Source organism: Girardinichthys multiradiatus, chromosome 13, assembly GCF_021462225.1.
Source record: "Girardinichthys multiradiatus isolate DD_20200921_A chromosome 13, DD_fGirMul_XY1, whole genome shotgun sequence".
Classification (NCBI taxonomy): domain Eukaryota; kingdom Metazoa; phylum Chordata; class Actinopteri; order Cyprinodontiformes; family Goodeidae; genus Girardinichthys; species Girardinichthys multiradiatus.
In genome coordinates this window covers 3,832,084-3,853,687 of record NC_061806.1, presented here as the reverse complement: position 1 = coordinate 3,853,687, position 21,604 = coordinate 3,832,084, and the positions used below count along the sequence as shown (strand labels likewise).

At 40.5% G+C, this 21,604-nt stretch overlaps 1 protein-coding gene across 1 annotated transcript in view; it reads right to left on the bottom strand.

The window, feature by feature from the left end:
* The window catches only part of eepd1 (endonuclease/exonuclease/phosphatase family domain containing 1), a 37,785-nt gene that overhangs the window by 7,867 nt on the left and 8,314 nt on the right, over positions 1 to 21,604 (bottom strand). Inside the window, exons 2-3 of the mRNA XM_047384668.1 lie at positions 12,304 to 12,355; positions 1,156 to 1,266 (exon numbers count right to left, since the gene is read on the bottom strand). Of these exons, the coding sequence (XP_047240624.1) occupies positions 1,156 to 1,266; positions 12,304 to 12,355 (163 nt within the window). The remainder of the gene's footprint in view (positions 1 to 1,155; positions 1,267 to 12,303; positions 12,356 to 21,604) is intronic.

The window sequence follows — 21,604 nt, the reverse complement described above, 5'->3', positions numbered from 1 at the left end:
TTCCCCCCAGTCTTCCTCCAGACTCTGGCACCTTGATTTCCGAATGACATGCAGAATTTGCTTTCACCCGAAAAAAGTACTTTGACCACTGAGCAACAGTCCAGTGCTGCTTCTCTGTAGCCCAGGTCAGGCGCTTCTGCCGCTGTTTCTGGTTCAAAAGTGGCTTGACCTGGGGAATGTAGCCCATTTCCTGCACACGCCTGTGCACGGTAGCTTTGGATGTTTCTACTTCAGACTCAGTCCACTGCTTCAGCAGGTCCCCCAAGGTCTGGAATCGGCCCTTCTCCACAATCTTTCTCAGGGTCCGGTCACCTCTTCTCGTTGTGCAGCGTTTTCTGCCACACTTTTTCCTTCCCACAGACTTCCACACTGAGGTGGCTTGATACAGCACTCTGGGAACAGCCTATTCGTTCAGAAATGTCTTTCTGTGTCTTACCCTCTTGCTTGAGGGTGTCAATAGTGGCCTTCTGGACAGCAGTCAGGTCGGCAGTCTTACCCATGATTGGGGTTTTGAGTGATGAACCAGGCTGGGAGTTTTAAAGGCCTCAGGAATCTTTTGCAGGTGTTTAGAGTTAACTCGTTGATTCAGATGATTAGGTTCATAGCTCGTTTAGAGACCCTTTTAATTATATGCTAATTTTGTGAGAAAGGAATTTTGGGTTTTCATGAGCTGTATGCCAAAATCATCCATATTAAGACAATAAAAGACCTGAAATATTTCAGTTAGTGTGCAATGAATCTAAAATATATGAATGTTAAATTTTCATCATGACATTATGGAAAATAATGAACTTTATCACAATATGCTAATATTTTGAGAAGAACCTGTAGTAGGTCCTTGTTGTCATATCAACCATCCATCTTTAAGAATGGAGCTCACAAACACCAGGTTGAACCAGTTCTTGTTTATATCAAGGCTTCATTTGGGGGTCTCCACTATGAACATACATTGCACGGCCTTGTTGAAGGAAACAAGGCAGTGCAGAGAAAACATGCAACAATTTAACTTTAATCAATCCCAAACAGCTTTATGATGCCTGGTGTTACTGAAGACAAACTGTTAATAAATTGGAGCACAAGTTCTGTTTAATGTAATTTGAGAAGATTCATGCCTGGTCTTGGAACACGGTGTGTGATATATGGAGACTTTCATACCTTGCTGGAGCATCCAGTGGGCTTTTCAGACACAATACTTTTCCACACACCCTTGGGACATTTCCACTTCCGTACACTGGCCAGTATCCCTTGGTTTAACTCCACACAGAACTGGAACATAAGAAAGGAAATTCTCCTAGAACCACACACAGATATCATGGTTCCAACAGGTTTGTTATCAGGAGATTTAACAATTCAACAAACTCTTCTGGGAAAAAAAAGAAATCATTTTTAACTTCAAATTAAAAAGCGAAGCTACCTTAGTCTGATCACGATCAACTCAGATTACTTCACTGCATGCAGAACAGGTAAAGGCTTGTTACTAAATCATGATCCATGAAGAGTAAAATGGAACTGTTTCATCCTGTTCCAGCAAATTCAAGTTATTTTTAGGAGATTCCAGTAAAAGTACTGGAATGACAGAGCTCTCTGCAGGTGCATGAAATAACATACCACCCCCACCCCACATGTTGCAGCGCACTGCCTGGTCTGCAGGCCTAAAGAAGGCTTATAAAAAAGAAAAATTCAGACATTTGTAAATATTTCGAATCATAAAAAACAGACGGTCATAATATGGAATCTAAAAGAAGGCCACACATTAACTTTTATTAAGGAAACACTGTTTGAAATCAAGAGCTGGCAAGCTAAGAACAGCACATCTGTTAAATACCGTCTGGCTACCTCAGCAGATAGCCTGACTAATTAACCAGCTAATTTTAGCTTGATAGGCTTGTGTTACTCCATGAGGAACAGAGCAACGGGGTTGTGTTAATATACTTAGAAACTAGGAAACCATGGTAACTCAACGTTATCTAACCATAGCCCGGCCTAATTCCGAGAAGCACAGGGAGTATGATCATATAATAAGATAGGTAAGGTAATACTGTACTGTCTGCCAACGCTAAAATTGGTCTTGTGTTACAAGCTATGACAAAGAGAACACAGCAAGTAAATGCAGTTTTCAATAAACCAATAAAAAAACATATGTGTCTGTTCCAGCTGAGTGAGCAATACACCTCAATAAGGATCAAGAGTTTTCGTACCTTTTTGTCCTGCATCCATGCAAACTAAACAGTCTCCCGGAAGGCAAATATTAATCTTTCTTCGCAATACCCGAATAAGATCCTGGGCTTCTATTTTTACTAGGCTAATTGGGTTTCTTATAACTTTGAGTGTCCAAAGAAATCCCCACCAACTTGGAGCAAACTTTAACACCTTCAGATGGTTAAAGGATAAAACACGATGAGACTCTGCCTATTCTCTCCAATTGACTTCGGTCTTCCAAACAAAAACATATATCCTTTGCTGAATTTTGGTACAAAGAAAATCCCCATGATTGTTCCAGGGAATGAAACCGCCAGCATTCTCACGCTGACATTTGAAACATGAAAATAAGTTTTATGGTTTCACTGTAATCAGAGGAACGTATGTACTCTGAGCAGCTTCAAAATAACCCTTTCAGTTTTTAAGAATAAGAGCACTCTGTTAACACCACAGTAACACTAAAAGTCTAAAAATAAGATCATACCAATCCTCTGAAGGCAGAGCCAGTGTTGAGCATGTTATTTGGCACAGTCATGGTGTATTACACAAACAGCAGATCATTCTAACAGCTCAAAATGCAGACAAATGATATTAATATTATTATCGGCTATAATATGTGTAAGATGACATGCTTGTTTTATTACTTTAGCAGCAGTAGGAAAATTGTTGCTTTCAAAATAAAACACTAGTGTTTTAATTTGAAAAGTTTTGGGCAAATAACTTAAAGCAATAGCACATCACAGTGCAATTCTAGAGGCAACATAAAAGCCAAAGTACCAGAGATAATTTCCACCAAACTTCTACAGCAGATGTGGGTTATTTTGGTGTTTTAGAGCCACTGTTCTACTCTGATCCCTAGAACCTTTCAGACAAAACAGCTCTTCTAAGAGTCACAAATGACATACTGGTGTAGAATGATGCAGGGTATCATTCTGCCCTGCCTATGCTGTACATAACCTCAGCCTTTGATACAGTTTGACCACTAGATTTTGCTTAATGACCTGATTCATGGGACCCATGCATCAGGATCTGCCTTTAAGCGTTTTTCTTTATATTAATCTCACTGTTCCTTTTTTTTTTTTTTTGCAACTGCTTCAAATTAAAAGTCTTCTTAAGTTTCTTTAATTATTGAGTACCTCAGGGTTCTGCTTTGGGCCCATTGAAATTTCAAGTTTATGCTCTTTCTTCTGCAATTTTTACGACACTTTTGATGCATCTCTTTGGCACCTCTATGCAGATGATGTTCAGATATGCATCTCATTTTTAGGCATCGCCAGGTTTCTAAGCACATATGTGCTTATTATGTGTCAAAAATTGGACGGATAAACATGTTCTCCAGGTTAATGAAGAAAATACTGAAACCCTTGTTTGTGCTCCAGAAACAAGTACCTCTAGTAATAGAAACTCTTGGTCCTCTTGCCTCTTATCCTAAGTCTGTTAGTACCTTGAAGTACACTTTGACTCTGGTTTTACGTTATATGTTAATGTCCAATCTGTTCTTTGCTCAGATTGATATCTCTGAAGAAATACTGTGAAGTTAAGACCTACTGGAAATTATTTTTCATGTGTATTATTACTCACTATTCACCTGCAACAAACCTTCCTTGGACCTTCTTCATGTTGTACAAAACACTGGTACCAAGCTTTTAAGCAAGTCGCCACAGATTTCTCACATCGCACTGCTCCTAGTCCGGCTACACTGGCTTCCCGTTAACTTAAGAGTTATAAGATCTTTGTTCTTGGAGCTCAAAATGGACAAGCACTGCTATATATCTCAGAACTTTTAAGACTCGACATTCCTAGCAGGTCCCTGAGGTCTTGCGATGTGAACTGGTTGTGCCATGCAGGAGGCTAAAAACTAAAGGGTGACAGAGCCTTTTCACCAACAGCACGAGAACAATGGACCATGAAGAGTTGTTTTTTTTAAAAGCAAATAAAAATCCATCCTTTTAAAATTACTTCAAACGACCTGATGTTTAATAGTTTTACTTTCTTCTGGTAGACAGCACTTTTGCCCCTTTTCCATTGGCTCGATTTGGCCCTACTCAACTCCACTCAGCTTGCTTTGTGAACTTTTCCATTGCTGTTTTTTCTGTAATGGTACCGAGTTTTTTGATCCATGTTCCTGAGCATGTTTGACCGGGGCTGAGTAGGGACTACGTGTGGCGTGAACAGACTGCTGTTCACTGATTGGCCGTGGGAACAGAAGGAAGATAATACAGGGACAAGTTAACAAAATTCAAGAGCGGCTACCACAATATTAAGGACCACAATGGCAGGAGCATGTCAAACCAAAATATAATTTTACTATTTACAAATCATAAACCATGCCTGAAGGCTGAAAGAAAAGAAAAGAGGACACATCAGCATTTTGTATTACACGCAGGTAGGAGACGCATCCTAAACCAGCTGATCACACATAAAATCAGCTGTTAAGACGCACATTTCCTTCAAAACACACAAAACAATAACACCATGAAACAGCATGTTTAGTTTGGAAATTTATTGACGGCCCTTTAGTGAACCACCGTCTGCAGGAGGAGGGAGCAGGCAGAGAGCAGCTGCCTGTAATCAGAGTGCCAATTTTGGACCAAACAGGTGGAAGATACCGCTGAATCTGTGGAGCAGAAATATCCACTATCCAACCTAAAACTAACTTCATCACGGTCAGAAGTCCACGAAAAACATATACAATAATACAAACATTATTACTATTTAGTTTATTCATGTTTTTATATTCTATTTAATTATCATTTTCATTTTTTAACGTTTCACGCAGATTACTTCAATGTGACAATGTAACACAGTAATGTTAATGGCAGCACAGCGCACTACACTGATGCCTGGAGGCGGGGCTTCAGCTGTCACAGCTCAAGGTATCAATGGGTCAGTGGAAACACAATAGGTACCGTACCAAGTAGAGCGAAACCGAGTGCAGCGGAGACGCGCCACCTAAAACGAGCCAGTGGAAAAAGGGCGTATGTGATCTGTCTGAAAATGTGTTATGAGCATAAAACATGACTTATTTTACTCACTTATTTACTGGCCAATTGCTGGACACAAAGTTGAACAAAAATGTTTCTATAAACATCACTGCTCTGTACCTTGCAGGAAAATCCGTACTGACACATGAGTTCTTGTGCCTGTAAGGAGAGAATTATTTCAGCCAGGAATTTTGCTCTGGCTCTGTCATGGAGCTGAGTGCAAGGTTTCTCTTTTTATGGGCCTCAAATAGCTTATTAGTCAGAAGTACATAATGAAGGTCTTCTGAAATATTTCCAAATATCACAAGCAATTAACCATAATACAAATAGCCAATATACTGTATACTGGGATCTTGAATGACAATGTTAGCTTTTCTGTGGGAAAAGGCTCAAGAATAATTATGTTGTAAAGTAACCCATTTGTTTTATCCAATAATTTACGTGACTGATCATTTTCTGGTAAATCTGCTTCTTCTGGTGATTTATGGCATTATTTCTTCTCCTGTTTTGTTTCCAGTCTGCCTGAAATGCATGTAGTGTGATATGTTATCCTGACGCTAGAGGGCACATTCCCGCTTGTCAGCAACGTGTTCCTCAGCAAACAGTCGCTAAGAAACAACACAGAGTTTAGTGAACTCCAGTAGCCTCATGTGAGGCTACTGGAGTTCATCCAGGCAGCCTTAGAGCAAACACAGTGAGAACGAGGAAGCTCCCGTCATTGACTTCACTAAACACGGAGCTAATCAGCAGTTAAATCCTATAAAACAGGTAACTGTTCCTCCATCACAGCACACGGGAACAAACATGTTCAGAAACACAAGAAATAGAGTCAGTGTTGCAGGATAATCAGTGAGCCTGTTCCCTGTGGCACACCAGGAAATTCAGAGGAACCCACCCTCACACACAAATACACACCAGGGACCTTTCTGTTAAAAGACCAGGTCGTAAGGACATCAGTTAATATGTGAAGTGACGGTTTGAAAGCTTATCCATTGCTACAGCTACAGCAGTACAGTATATGAACTGTTGTTTTATTCTACCTAAATATGAACAACAACAACAACATGCTTTGTCTCCTAAACTGGATTATGAGATCTGAGACAGAAACTGCAGGTAAACTAAGGACACAGAGTGAAGTGGACACATGTCAGATTTTCAGCTTCAGAATGTCAGAAAACTTAAAACCCAAACAGAATCATAGGAGAAGCTTTCCGGGTCATTCATCTTTTATGTTTGTTTGAATTTCCAGGGTTTCCCAAGCTACCGGTTGTGTGAAGATCATTAATAATCCTACCATTACTGTAGTGTAAGGATCCTGTAAAGAACATATTAATCCTCATCAATTCATCCCAATATTTACACTACCAGGCAAAACATTGTGACCACTGACGGGTGAGGTGAAAGCTGATTATTATCTGTTACTGGGTGGGATATATTATTCAGCAACTAGAGGGGCAGAGCACCTTCTAAACTGCAGCACTTGTGACGTGATCCCGGTCTGTGGTGGTCAGTATCTGTAAGAAGTGGTCCAAGAAAGTAACTGTGAACTGGCAACAGCTTATGAGCCGTGAAGGCAAGCATCAATGCTCGGTCCAATCCAACAGATGACTGTTGCTCAAACTGCTGAAGAAGTTAATGCTGGATTTGATAGAAAGGTGTCAGAAGATAGTTGTATGTGGGGATACAAAGCAATAGAATGCCCAGGATGGAAACACTATTCCCCGACAGCTATGGCCACTTCCAGCAGGACAATCCATCTTGACATAAAGCACAATGGGTCAGGAATAGCATCTGGAGGTTCGCGATGAGTTTAGGGTGTTGACTTGGCCTCCAAATGACCAGGATCTCAGTCCAGTTGATCTAATGTGGGATGTGCTGGATAAAAAAGTCAAATTCATAGGGGCCCAACTTCAAATTTCTCAGATCTGTAGCTAACTCAGGGGCCAGATAGCACAGCACATATTTCATGCTTCCAGTGGAGTTCATGCCTCAATGCGACCAGGCTGTTTTGTCAGGAAAAGGGTGACCAATGCACATGTAGACAAGTGTTCATAATGTTATGCCTGATTGGTGTATTTAATACATTGATAATACTGAATTTTGCTCCATTGCTCTTAGTCTACTTTGCTATCAGCTGGACCATTTTTAACTGCTATGACCATTGAAGCTCTGTCTGGTGCTGATCCATTTGTAGCAAACAGATGTTGTATAGAACTTCCAGAGTGTTGTGGAGGTAATGAGATACGAACAATTAACAAAGCAAATAAACGTTGTTTTCTTGCAGCTATCAGTGTTTAATGCAAACAGCAGTTATATTGGACTTTGGGGTCAGGATTCATGAGGAACAGAACTGACTTTACATATCAGCATTTCAGCTGTGTTGCAGTTAGCTGTTTCAGACTTTAAAGCTGGGACTTAAAATGCTAAAATGTAATCACAAATCTCATTTGTCCAGACACAAGCTTGGTTTTTGAATGACTTTTGCAATATCTGATGTTTCTCCTCAAATGTTTGTAATTTCATTTGGACCTGGTTTGGTTGATCTAATCTAAAGGCAACAGAAACATGTTAAAATGTCCTCAATGGAAAACAGAGGATCACATTAGGTAGGAATTATCTGAGAGGGGCAAAATCTAAAAGACGGTTCTGTCAAGCAGCCGAGAACTATGACCCTAGTGAGCAGAACTCTGCATTCATTCAACTTTCACAGCGGAGGTAATAATACTGATGATGAAGCAGTTTTAAATTCCCAGGGGGTGGAAACCTGAAACGGGATTTACTGTCAGGAATCATCTCCAGGGGCCATTGAGCCTTTCGGGTACAGAGGTGAACTGCTTACGAGTATTATTTTGCCAAAACACAAAACTGCCTCATAATTCACCCTGAGAGTTCACACACTGTGCACACACAGCATGCAGTCAGAGTTCTGGCAGAAAGCCCAGCAATCCCTTAGAGGTCTTGGAATGTTTTACTGTGAGACCTGGACTGGGCTGGGTCCCTGTCTAAACTCTGAAGCCCAGCTCAGTTTTCTCTGCTAGCCAAACATGAAATATTTCTATGACTGGGAAAAAACATTAACAGCATTAAAAAACAGCATGGTTGTCATATCATGGTCAGTGGTTGACTCTGCTTCCTGTTAAGGTTGGACCTCCAATAACATCCAGTTTAACAGTGTTTCTGTCGGACATCAGACAGCAGCAGGATTTGCTGATTACTCCGCCCACTAATAAAGCTAATGACAATTAGCAACAAAATTCTCTGAACTTTGAATTTTTAATCACTGCAGCAACACCAAATGTTATGCAGTACTATCTGTTTCCAATATTACGGACGTGTGAAAAGGCTGTATATCACCTCAGCTAGCGCCACCTTTTAGGAAAGAAAGAAAGAAGCCATAATGGATTTTGAGGTGAAGGTTTGTGAGAAACCTTGAACCTTTAATGTTGGAATTTCAACTTAAAGGGGCATTCCTTGGGATTTTCCCATCCTGCACAACAGAAATTCTGACCTTCAAGTTGTGGGATGAAGCTAATATGCTAATACTGTTTATGATCTCTCCATCAGTTAACAAGCAGTAATAACTGCCAGGAAGAAAATATAATCACATAAACCCTCTCTCTTTAAATGTCACACTTAAATTCTATTGGTAAGAACAAAATGTAGGCTTCCTAAAAAGAAAACATTTCATTTCAGAGAGCCTGTGCTTCTAATCCTGTGCCTCTAATTTGAAGGAACAGGATGTGAAGCATGCGGCTTAACCTAAAATGTGTTTCTTGAAGTGTCAAACATGGTTTTACTCAGCCAGTGAGCTTAGTTAATAAAATATCACTATTCTAAATTTTGGTAGCAACATCTGGATCTTTGACTGCTTGTATTGACGGAGGAAACATCTGGGTTAGAGTAAGGTACCAGCACTCTTTTGGGTCCCCTTAGATGAACCTACCAACTTGCTCTCCTGATGAATCCATTCCAATCTTCAGATAACAAGAAAATATCCCACTTGATAACAAATCTCGTTTTCTTGTGAGAACAAAGCATTTACTTGCGGAAAAGTGCTTCGAGTTTTGAGCTCACAAGATGACAATGGTGCGAAAATCGATGCAAACCCAGTCATATGTGTGTGTGTGTGTGTGTCCACTGATTACATTTTTTACGCTGCTGTTGCCAATAGTGTTGCCTCTTTTCCTGTATGACTAATATTGAGGAAGACACCCAACCACAGACGACAACTTACTAAGCAACCAAACAAAGAAGGGACAACAGTCTAAAACAGACTGTTTGTGACTCTAATCCCTACGAAGTGTTAAAGTCCAGTAAACCTTTATTCTGTAGTTCTCAATTTGGTGTATGTTGTCCAGATGTGCATGCAGACATCTATCTATCTATCTATCTATCTATCTATCTATCTATCTATCTATCTATCTATCTATCTATCTATCTATCTATCTATCTATCTATCTATCTATCTATCTATCTATCTATCTATCTATCTATCTATCTATCTATCTATCTATCTATCTATCTATCTGTCTGTCTGTCTGTCTGTCTGTCTGTCTGTCTGTCTGTCTGTCTGTCTGTCTGTCTGTCTGTCTGTCTGTCTGTCTGTCTGTCTGTCTGTCTGTCTGTCTGTCTGTCTGTCTGTCTATCTATCTATCTATCTATCTATCTATCTATCTATCTATCTTGTTACTTGGCTGGGGCTCCGTTTGCATGAATTACTGCATCAATGCGGCGTGGCAGGGAAGTGATCAGCCTGTGGTTCTGCTGAGGTGTAATGGAAGGTGGCTTTGATAGCTGCCTTCAGGTTATCTGCATTATTGGTTCTGGTTTCTCTCATCTTCCATTGACAAGACTCCATTGATTCTCTATGGGGTTCAGGTCAGGGGAGTTTGCTGGCCAATCATAAACAGTACCACCATGGTCATTGAACCAGCTTTTGGTACCAGTGTGGGGCAGTACCAGGTCCTGCTGGAAAATAAAATCAGCATCTCCATTCAGCTTGTCAGCAGAAGGAAGCATGAAGTGCTCTACAATCTCCTGGTAGATGGCTGCATTGATTGTGGATTTCAGAAAACCCAGTGGACCAGAACCAGCAGATGACATGCCACCCCAAACAATCACTGAGCGTCGAAGCTTCCTTCTGGACTTCAAGCAAAGTGGATTATTTGCCTCTCCTCTCTTCCTCCAGACTCGGGGGCCTTGATTTCCAAATTAAATGCAAACTTTACTTCCATCTGAAAACAGGACTTTGGACCACTGAGCAACAGTCCAGTTCTATCTTTCCTTAGCCCAGGTAAGATAGTTCTGACGTTGTCTCTGGTTCAGAAATGCCACATTTGTAGCCCAGGTGTAGGATTAGTCTGTGCGTAGTGGCTCTTGATGTGCTGACTCAAGCCTCAATCAACTCATTGTGAAGCGGTTATCCCTGTTGCTGGTGTACTTTTCCTACCATACTTTTTCCTTCCACTCAACCTTCTAGGAATATGCCTGGATTTAAACACTCTATGAACAACCCTACTTGTGGAGCGTGTCAATGACTGTCTTCTGGACATCAGTCCAGTCAGCAGTCTTCCCCATGACTGGGTAGCCTACTGACCCAGACTGAGAGATCACTTAGAGACTCAGGACAACTTTGCAGGTGTTCTGAGTTAATTAGCTGATAAGGGTGGAACACCAGAAGGTTTCCAATATGAAACTTTTTCACAATATTCTAATATTTTTAAACACTGAAAATTGGGTTTTCATTATCTGTAAGATATAATCATAAAAATTACAAGACTTAAAGGCCTGAAATATTTCACTCTGTGTGTTATGAATCTATATTTTACAATGGTTTCACTTTCAGAAATCAGGGACAAAAAATCTTCAACTTTTTAAACGATATTCAGTGTTTATTTTAGATGTACCTGTACATATTATCCTTATTGATCATTGTTGCACTGTGCATATTTTTTGTAAAACGCTTTTTTGTGTTACCCCAGACTGCACTGTAATAATCCAAATATGGCAATAACAATTTTCTCCTAATCCTGATGGTTTTTTTCCTAAGAAGTGTTTGATGCAGGGTTTGCAGCATAGCTGGTGGTCCAGAATTACACCCAGAAAGTTGTTTTGCAGCACTCTTCAATGAATACTTTATCAGTTTCCAATCAGCATTGGTATACATTTCTTGGTTTCCAAATAACATATAAACCACATTACATAAAACCATGTCCAGATTACAAACACGTTTGTAAGAGTACATTCTATTGAGAAAATTGTTAAACACAATCTTTTAAAAGTCCTCTAGCAAGACAAACTGATATTAAATGGAGCAGAAAGAAAAAACATTTTTCTGAATAAAATGGATACCTAGGTTCTGTGTGACCCGTTTAAAACAGCAGTGGTGGAGGGTGGCAGGAGAAAAGACTTTAATGTTGGCTACAGCTTGTCCAGAGGTAACTCATCCCTCTCATGCTCCAAAATACACTGCTGCTGACCTACTTCCCTTTACACCGAGCTCTCATTTCTCAGCCAAGGTTACACTGAGTGGCCAGCACACACAGTGACATTACCAATGTGCACCGATGTGTGGAGGCTTAGGATGGACACGTGATGCTGCTAAAACTGGCCTTTTGAGCTCTTAGGATTTTATGGAGGCAGCAACATTTGAGCATTAATGCAGAGGACCTACATATTTATTCCGTAAGAGGAGAGGATGATCAGACTATAAAGCATTCAGGTCTTCAGCCTCAGACACATTATTTCTCTGAAGGAGTACTTTTGTAGAGCCTGGGAAATGTCTTCAGGGATTTTCAATAAAACAAAACTAATGAAAAGAAAAAGTGAACCGTGACTGGATTAGGGAGACAGGGCCACCCTCCTGGAGCCTGGCCTTAGGGGGAGATGGCTGTCGAGCACCTGGTGGTCGAGCTTTGGCTCCTAGGGCTTAGCTGGGCTGTGCCCAAAGAAGCTTCTGGAAATCCCTCTGTCTTATTGAACATGTTAATCTGCGCTTCACTAGTGATGATAAGCTAAACAGCAATATGAGAAGTTAAGCATTTACCCAAGAGATAAGTTGTCTTATTCACACCAAGCCTCTTCCATTAAACCATTTGGACCAGGCTGGGTTTTACCCTACCTTATCCAGAGCCTCCCGCTCCAGTAGGTCCTGTACTGCCAATATCTTGATGCTGCAAGGAGAGAAAGAGAGAACATTTACATCCATGTAATGTGATTTAAACACACAACTAAAATAAAAAAAAAATCTTTTTTCAAAGCCACATGATGTTTTGTCCAGCAGTCAGTGGTTTCCTTCAGGACTAACAATGATAGGCGTTATGGCTCATGTGCTCCATGCATTTCTTCAAATGACTGATTATTAGATGAATAAGTTAATATAAAGACTGTCCACTTAAACTGCACCTAAAGCTCTCATGTTTTTGGTCTGCAGTACATCAATAAACAACATGATCTGTTGAGTAAAAATCACATGAAGATTAGAGGCATATACCTTAATGCATACCTGGGAATAATTTCTTTCTTTCAAATTCTAATTCAAAAATAAATACTTTATTTATCCCAAAGGGAAATAAATGTTGTTGTAGCTCATATTATGAAGGTTTCTTCAGAGAGCCGTTGTAGATGCTGATGGCTGTGATCTCCATAAAAGGGTCCATGGCTGAGGTGGAAGATTAAACATCTGAGGTGTGACAGGAAAGCTGTGGGTCAAAGGAGGGTGGGATGTCTGTTTGTCTGTGAGTGGGAGAGGAGGATGCTGAGCTTGGTTCTGAACTGAACCTACTGAAGAATGTGTTTAATTCATTGGTTCTGTCCAGATCTTCCTTCTGCTTGAAACCTGTGATCTTCTTGATCAATTTATAGACAACTTTGGCTACATTTGGGTATTAAAATAAAGAATAGTTTACACCAGTGGGATTGTACCTGTTATAGTCATTAGAAAACATAGAAAGAATTACTCCAAATCACAGAAGAATCCATTTGCTTGCAGAGCAACTTGTGCATGTGAATATCGTCCTCTACTATACCTCTGTATCTGTGTCTTCAGAAGAGTAACATCCCACATAAATACATTGGAAATATTTCCAAGGAAACTATTTGCTGCTACTTAAATTGTTGTAATTTCCACAAACTGTTTATTTCTGAAAACAGACAAAGGCAATAAAAAGGTTGCTTGTCCATTTTAAGGAAAACTGGGCTGAAACATCCACTTTTGATGCCAACATATCCATATACTGCATACCTTAGGACTTTACAGCCTGATCCGCCACAGATTCCAGTGATTAAACCTGATTTCCAGTGTATCTAATAGCGTCTTTCCTTAGAGCAAAGAACTGTTTTGGTTTATTGGTGGACAACAGAGTAAATCTGATGGAGAAGGTGCCAACACATTATTGGACTGCAGGGGAAGGGACTTTACAGCCCAATAAATCTTTATCTATTTGCAATTAAGATCATTTTCCAAACCAACGGTCAGCACAATAAAAAGCAGTAAATTTCTAAGCCCCATTGGATTTTTTCCTCTAACTTTATTCGGCCAATAAGAGGGGAAGTGCTTTACGATGCAATTAGTGATGTAGGTAGAAGCAATCCTCTCCATTTCATTTGGTTTTATTTTCTCAACAAGATGAGGAGAAAAATCTGATGAAGTGATAAATAGGGAATCAGGTCCAGTTGTTCTGCTACAGTTCTGTGAGCTGTTTACACACAACAGCACACAGCTCCTGCAGAAGCGGCAGCAAATGTCTGACTCAGCACAATGAAGCTGGGTTAAGGTGATAATGCGTGAACTGTGCTAACCACTCAGCAACTAATCTGAAATCTGAAAATCTTGTTACATAAGGATATGTTCTCTTGGTGAAATATGGTCTCTAATGCCAAGCATTACCAGGGCTCTGTTATGACTGCATACACACTAACAGACACATTCACACACATCCCAGGATCCAATAGTTCCAGGCTCAGAGACCACATGTAGCAGAATGAGACATTAGGTCATTTGTTTCCTCTAGAAGGAGCAGGCAGAAGCTGCACAAAAGATAATGAGCTACTACAAGGCTGCTTCCTGGACTTGTGATGGTGATCATCGTGGTGGTTTAGTTTGGCTGTGTTTAGGTCAGATTGTGTCATGTTTTTTGGGAAGCGTCTGACCCGCATGCAAGAAAACGTCCAGCAGACAGGTCCAACTGTCTGCTGGACGGGGTGTCCTTCCACTCAACATTTATGCTCTACTTTGTGTTGGTTTCAAAAGGTCATAAATTTCAATAATGCTGTGTCAGTATTTTCTTTAACTTTTTATATCCCAAATATTAAATCTGAGGCTGTATTGTTGTTTATCATTATTTTCTAACTGCTCTGTTGCTCCACATATAAACCCTGAAGTAATCTCAGTCTTTGTTTAACTAAAAATCCATCCAAATCATCAGTTCTTCCATTCAGACTGCTGATCAGTTTCGTCGTTATGAAATATGGTGGTGAGATAACAAGGAGAAACTAACACTGCCTGTAACCTGAAACTACACACACTGGTATAATGTAGTATTAATGTTGGCTGGGACTCCAAATCAGCCCAGCCTGAGCTGACCTGATGTACAGCCGTGTCATCAGGACATGAATGCAGAGTCAGCGATACAGCTACTTCAATATACCTTCACCTTGTTCAGAGGTCAAAAGAATTAGCTTTGTCCAAAGGGGAAAAACCTGAACAGTGTCATACATGAATATACTCAAGGGTATGAACTGCACACACATAAATCTTGGTGAGGCATAAAAGATCAACTGGAAGCTGATTTACCTTCAGTGTTGCTCTGACAACACAGATCATGGCTAATAGCATATCTGATGGTGCTACATAGATAGAAACACAGTGCTATAAAAACTAATGAAATGTCTTCTTCAGCACATGTCAGATTAAGGCAAGTCTGAGGGTATAATAAAAGATTGCATAATCAACGTGATGAGATCCGCCCTGAGGAGAACAAAGCTTCTGTTGCTCCATGCAACATTTCTGTGTAGTCCTTTGCTGGGCAGTGCTAATCTCTGATCAGAAGTTTGAACTTTAGATTGATATGGAGGTTGTTCCTCTTTTCTACATCCTCTTCTGCCTCAGTGCCACATGCATTTCTGACTAAACATCTCGATTTTAGGAAATAACAAAACAGAAATTAGATGTAACAAATGTGTGTCTGTGTGTGTGTGTGTATGCGCGTGTTTGCTCTTTGTTTTTGCTGTGATATAATTTGAACATTAATTAGGTTTGGGTTAGGCTGAAGGGGAACCAACACAATGTCACAATGAGCACAGCTATCCTTTCGGTCCTGCTCTGATATAATCAAGAACCTCATTAAGAACATATGAGGACCAACAGCTGATGCAGCAACAGTGCTAATGATATCTATGCAAACGCCTAGAAATGTGGATTAGACTGTAAAGGTGTTCATAAAGTGAGATTAGTTTATGTGACAGTCACAATCATAATATCCATCCAATAATAATCAGTGAAGCCTTACTCTGAGCATTGCTCCACAAACAAAGCTCCTTAGAAACATCTTATCAGTTAAATAATCTCTTTATGAAACCTCCTTCATTGCCACTTCACAGGTTCTGCCACCTTTCTGTCTGTCTTGATGATGAGAGTTTGGAGCTTAGTGTGAGTGCCTGCACAAGAGGAAAGCATGCCTAAGTTGGCTTTGTTTAACAAAACAGGGCTGGGAGCACTTTACTGGCCAGAGAGCCTCTGGCTTGGCAGAGTTTGCTGGGCAATGCTCCTAACTCAATGTCCACCCACAATAAAATGCTCTGCCAATGGAAATTTCTGAATAAGCTCCCAACATTTCACATCAGCTCAGCAGAGTATCGCTGAAGCAATCTCAGCAACCAGGCAGGAGCTGGAAAAGAGGCAGTGAAATGCTCTGTGGAAATACAGGAGAACTTCCAGGGTTATTGAAGCTTACTGCTTGTCTTTTCTGTTTCTGGTTAATCTGTGATATCATTAAGGAATGTGTGTTGCTTCCACCAGTCTTCCTGCTTGCCTGTCTCTCAGCCTTCCGTCTCGACACATGTGTTATTCCACTTTATGCCAGACTCTTCGGTAGATTAGCAAACTACATTCAAATAACTGAGACATGCACAGTCTGGAATACAGAGAATTAAAGCCTGGAAGATGCTCTAGTCTTAACAATAAGTGTTTCCTCTCTTTAATTACAACACATTCTATCATATGAAATGAAAGCATATTAATATCACAAGCATTAGTCAAAGGGAAAACCAGAAGCAAAAGAGATAATCAAAAAGTACATGCTAAAAAATAACATTCCTGCTATATCTTTTTTTGCATCACATTTTGTTTGTTAACCTTCAAATATTAATGACAAATTCAGCTAAGTTATTCTTATTCAATGATTTACGTGCAAAAATATAAATCTCTAACATAAACCTGAGAAACAGTAAAATTAACTTTGTGCAGGCTGTTTTGTTTTTGCAGTTCAACATTTTCTGGTTTTATGAGGAGTTCTGCTTTTATTTCTGCAAAGCATCAACAATCTACAGTCCAAAAGATCACTTTCAGCTTTGACTATTCAACATGGAATCAAGGTTTATGTAGAACGTAGCTCTTTCTGAGCTCAGCTCTGTACAACTGACTGAAGCACGCAGAAACCTTCCCTTATTTTGGTTTAATACTTTAAGAGTGGCCTGAGACAGACAGGTGACCCATCCAGAGAACAACCCACCTCTCACCCTAATGACTAACTTTTTTGTGATATTGATTGTTCAACAAACCCAAACAACTGCTCTGTAAGAATTGTTTTTACATTTCCTGCATAGTTGCTCTTGAGAACAACAGATGTCCACATAAACGGTAAACTTGTGGTTGTAACGGGTGAAGTATTCCACTTCACAGGTAACGTTGCATTCTGTCTCTAGTTCATTAATCAGAAGTGATGGATGTTGAACCCTGTCCATCTGTGTGTAATTACAGTGCACCAGTTGTGCTGTTGTAAACAGTATGACCTTTATGACCCAATCAAACTAAGTTTGTGTGCAGCTATTGCTGTATTTGGTACAAAAATTGTTTTGATGCTCAATGTGTGACCTAATAATTCAGTAAAATATTCCCTCCGCTCCCTGAACCCGGACAGTCTGTGCTACCTTTCAGTTCACACATATACAAAAAATCCCACTGCATCAAATCGAACCTCCCCAGACTCCAACAGGACAAGCGGGACCCCCTTAGCCCCAACAGAGGACCCCAAACCTCCTTCCCCCCCAATCTACCCACCTCCACTTATCTCCATTAAGCCCAGACTCCCCTCTCCTGGATTTTACTGACATGAAAAACCTTGTCAGGATCGGAATACAACTTACTAACAAATCAATGTAGGAATGTGCCATAATTTTCTCCAGTTGAATAAATACAAAACTGAAGTAAACGAGGAGCGATCAAGAGTTAGCCACAGCTTTAGTTACTACAGCCAGAAACCACAGATCAGGTCTGAAATCTGCATGTAGTGATGGACTCAGAGCCAAACCTTCAGAGGCACAAGAAGACAATCACTGAGTCAGTCTTCTATCACCTAAAGGACATTTCCAGGATTAAAGGACTAATGTCCCAACAGGATCTTAAATAACGTATCCATGCGTTCATCTTTAGTAGAGTTGGTCACTGCAGAAGTGTCTTCACTGGTCTGCCTAAAAAGTCACTCAGACAGCAGCTGATCCAGAACGCTGCTGCTTGCATCCTTACTAAAACTAAGAATGTGGAGCACATCAGTCCAGTTCGAAAGTCCTTACACTGGCTCACTGCATCTCAGAGAACAGACTTTAAAATACATCTGTTAGTTTATAAATCACTCAATGGCTCAGCACGAAAATACAAAAAGATGTGCTGTATCAACCTTCCAGACCACTCGGGTCTTCTGGTTCAAGTCTACTCTGCCTCCCCAGATTCAGATCCAAACACGCTGAAGCAGCATTCAGTTTAGAATGGAATGATTTCTAAATGTAGTCTGTCTTCATGTTCAGGGTTAAAGGCAAGAGCATTACAGCTATTATACCAGAAACAAGGATGGGTCTGGCCAGAACGAGGCCCGGAAACAGCACCTCAAGTTGGACACTTCTCTAAAAACTGCCAACTGGCTAACTGGAACTGCGAGGTAAAACCTGTGATTAGTTGTTCATTTCAGATTCGGCCACACAGATTTGTCGTGTTCTTAGGGAAAGAAGCAAAAAACGAAGCCACAACAGCATATTTGGTTCAAAACTGGATACTGTTGATACCCTCAAGGAACTGAATTATAGAATCATTCACCAGCCAGCTTAAATTCACAGGCCACTTTATCATATACACCTATTCAGCTGCTTCAAACCAACTCAGCATATTTAGGCATCTAGACATGAAGAAGACAACCTGCTGAAGTCCAAAAAGAACATCAGAATGGGGAAGAGGGATAATTTAAGTGACTTTAATGTGGCATGGTTGTTGGAGTATTTTACAAACTGAATTTGACACACAACCATCAATCGGGTTTACAGAAGATAGTCAGAGAAGATTCAATACCCAGAGAGCAGCGGTAATTCGTAAAAATATGTCTTGAGGATGTCTAAGGTTAAAGGAGAAAGGAGAGACTCGTTTGAGATGATAGAAAGGTGACCACAACTCAGATAAACAGTGATAACAACCGAAGTGTGCAAAACATACAACGTGAAGAACCTTGAAGCAGATGGGCTACAGCAGCAGAAGACCACAGCAGGTGCCACCCTTGTCATCTAAGAACTGAAGTCACTAAAATTGGACAAGGTCGGAGTTTCAGTTTCAGCTGCATCATTCACATGGTAGGTTCAGAATTTGTGGTAAACAACAAGAATGCATGGATCCATCATCAACAGTTCAGGCTGGTGGTGGTGGTGTCATGGTGTGGGGTATATTTTCTGGGGACAGTACCAGCTGAGTATCATGAATAGAGTTATTGACCACATAATGACCACGGTGTACCCTACATCTGATAGCAACTTCCAGCAGGATGATGCACCATGTGAAATAGTTCAGATCATCTCAAACTGGGTTCTTGAACATGATAATGAGTTCACTGAACTCCAATGGCCTCCACAGTCAGAACTCCATCCAACAGACTACCTCTGGGATGTGGTGGAACTGGAGAACGTCATGAATGTGCAACCGACAAATCTGCAGCAGTTGAGTGATGCTGTTATAGTTTTGACCTTCATTAAACTTCATCAAAATGTATGCAACACAGGTTAGTTTAAAGGAGCGAGTTATAATCAAGAACAATCTGAGTACTAAGAAACGATTTGATTAAATGTGCTACTGCCAAACAAAAAAAATAAAATTAGATTTATAAAATACCAGAAAGTTTACAATGTGATTCCAGACAGGTGCAATGGGAGTGAGCAGAAAGCCAACAGGTTTTGGCCTGAGAAAACCAGGAGAACAATCCAGTCGGGCCAGTTTTACTCCAGATGGATCATTATGTATCACAGTGTGTGTGTGTCCACTGAATCTGAACCTATGTGGAGGAAAGTCTAATAAAAGAGAACTAATATTTCCAGTGAACAGGCAGAACAAGAACTGTGTTTACGTGATGAATGTGTGAGACGGCAGTAGAATCAGTTCTCCATAATGTAAATGCAACAGAAGCAGAAGCATATCTGATGTTGTGATTTGACATGATTGAAAGGAGAGAAGATAGAAGGTGGTCATATCAGAACAACTGGTAACTCTAATGACTTCAGTGGGTGTAGCAGAAATACAGCAGACAACTGGACCGGGTGGAAGTCCTGTTCAATAACAGAGTACAAGATGGAAAAAGGGAACCAGCGAAGGTTTGATGGTTTGGATCTCTGGAACTCAGTTTGACCACAAACTCTATTTGGTTGACAAGATGATTGTGATATCTTTGTGTGGTGTGATCTCTTTTCTAACAGTTTCTCAACCAGTATTTACTCAAATTGTCTGTGTTTGTGACGTCGGCCAGGCGTCCCTTATCATCACCAGTCTTGCAGCCAAGGCCTTAAGTCACATAAAGACATGGCAATACTGTGACATTTGCTGGAATGACATAAAGAGAAACCTAACCATGAAAAAACCTACAGCTTTTAACTTCAGCTTGCTCAAGTCAGAAGAGCCAGCCTGCTTCAGCTCCATGATCTAAACTCAAATCTTAACCCTCCCTGACGAAAACACCACGGGGAACCTCAAACCAGGTTGAAAGGGCATTGCTGCAGTTAAAAGCAGACACACAATATACTGACTGCACAGATGAGAACTGTCTGACCAATGCTAGCTACCCCATAAGTAGAGTACAGTACAGTATAGTTCAACAAACCCCTGATGCCTTCACAGAACAGCTGTATGTATACAAGTAATACATGAGATACAGGTGAACTCTACTGATTAGGTGACCTCTGGGGAAGTTGCTTGCAGTGGATTTTATGAAAGAGGCATCAGAGTAACGTGTTCAATAAAAGTACGTTGAATACTTCTGCAAGGCACTGATGTTTAACGATGCTCAGCAGAATATAATGGTAAAGTACTTGTTTTATTTATGAAAATCACAGTCGAAATAAAACGTGTAATGCTGTTAAACATCAGTTTTTCACAGATCCTTTCTACACTTTTGTTCTCTAAATAATTGTTCATGTTTAGATTCTTTATTTCCTGTGTGCAGTGCAGCATTATTTAAGGCGGAATGTCACAGTCTATAAAGGTACGATACAGACGATGACTGGCACATGTTGTCTACCTGGACTAAAGGATTCTGTGTACAGAGTGTGATAGGGCAAAAATATCACATACTGATGAAGTCCTAAAACTGAGGAAGCACAGTAGAAAAATGCTCCAACAAGCTTTCACTGAGAAGAGGGAAGACCTGACAGCAGAACAGCAATAACTACATTCCCTCTTAGTCAAGTGAGTCCCTGTCAGCAAACATCTATCACTTGATCCATATTAACCCCGATCCTTGGAGCCAATGGTTGCTCTTTCACTTCCCTCCAGCCCAGTACGCGAGCATGACTAACAGCCAGGGGATCACTAACATCAGCAGCACTGGCAGACTACAGTGGCTGAAAGCAGCTTACAGTGTAACCTCTGCTAAACAAGAGTTCACTGAACTTGGGTAGCTCTCTGTTTGTGCCTGGAGGAGAGCCAATGAAAGCATAAAGCCAGCCTGTATCTTGTGATTGCTCGCACAGTGGAACCCAACACTGAGCAAACGCAGAGTATCTCCTCTAGAGCATCCTCCTGCTGCTTCCCCATAGGCTCCTCATAACAATATAATCACCTTCAGGACTGTGCTTTGGGAACCAGCATTCGAGAGTCCTGGGTAAAAAAGCAGGATGAATTTCATAAAAGAACGCTTTGCATAGAAAATAGTAAATGAGTTTATTTTTCTTTAAATGTGTAC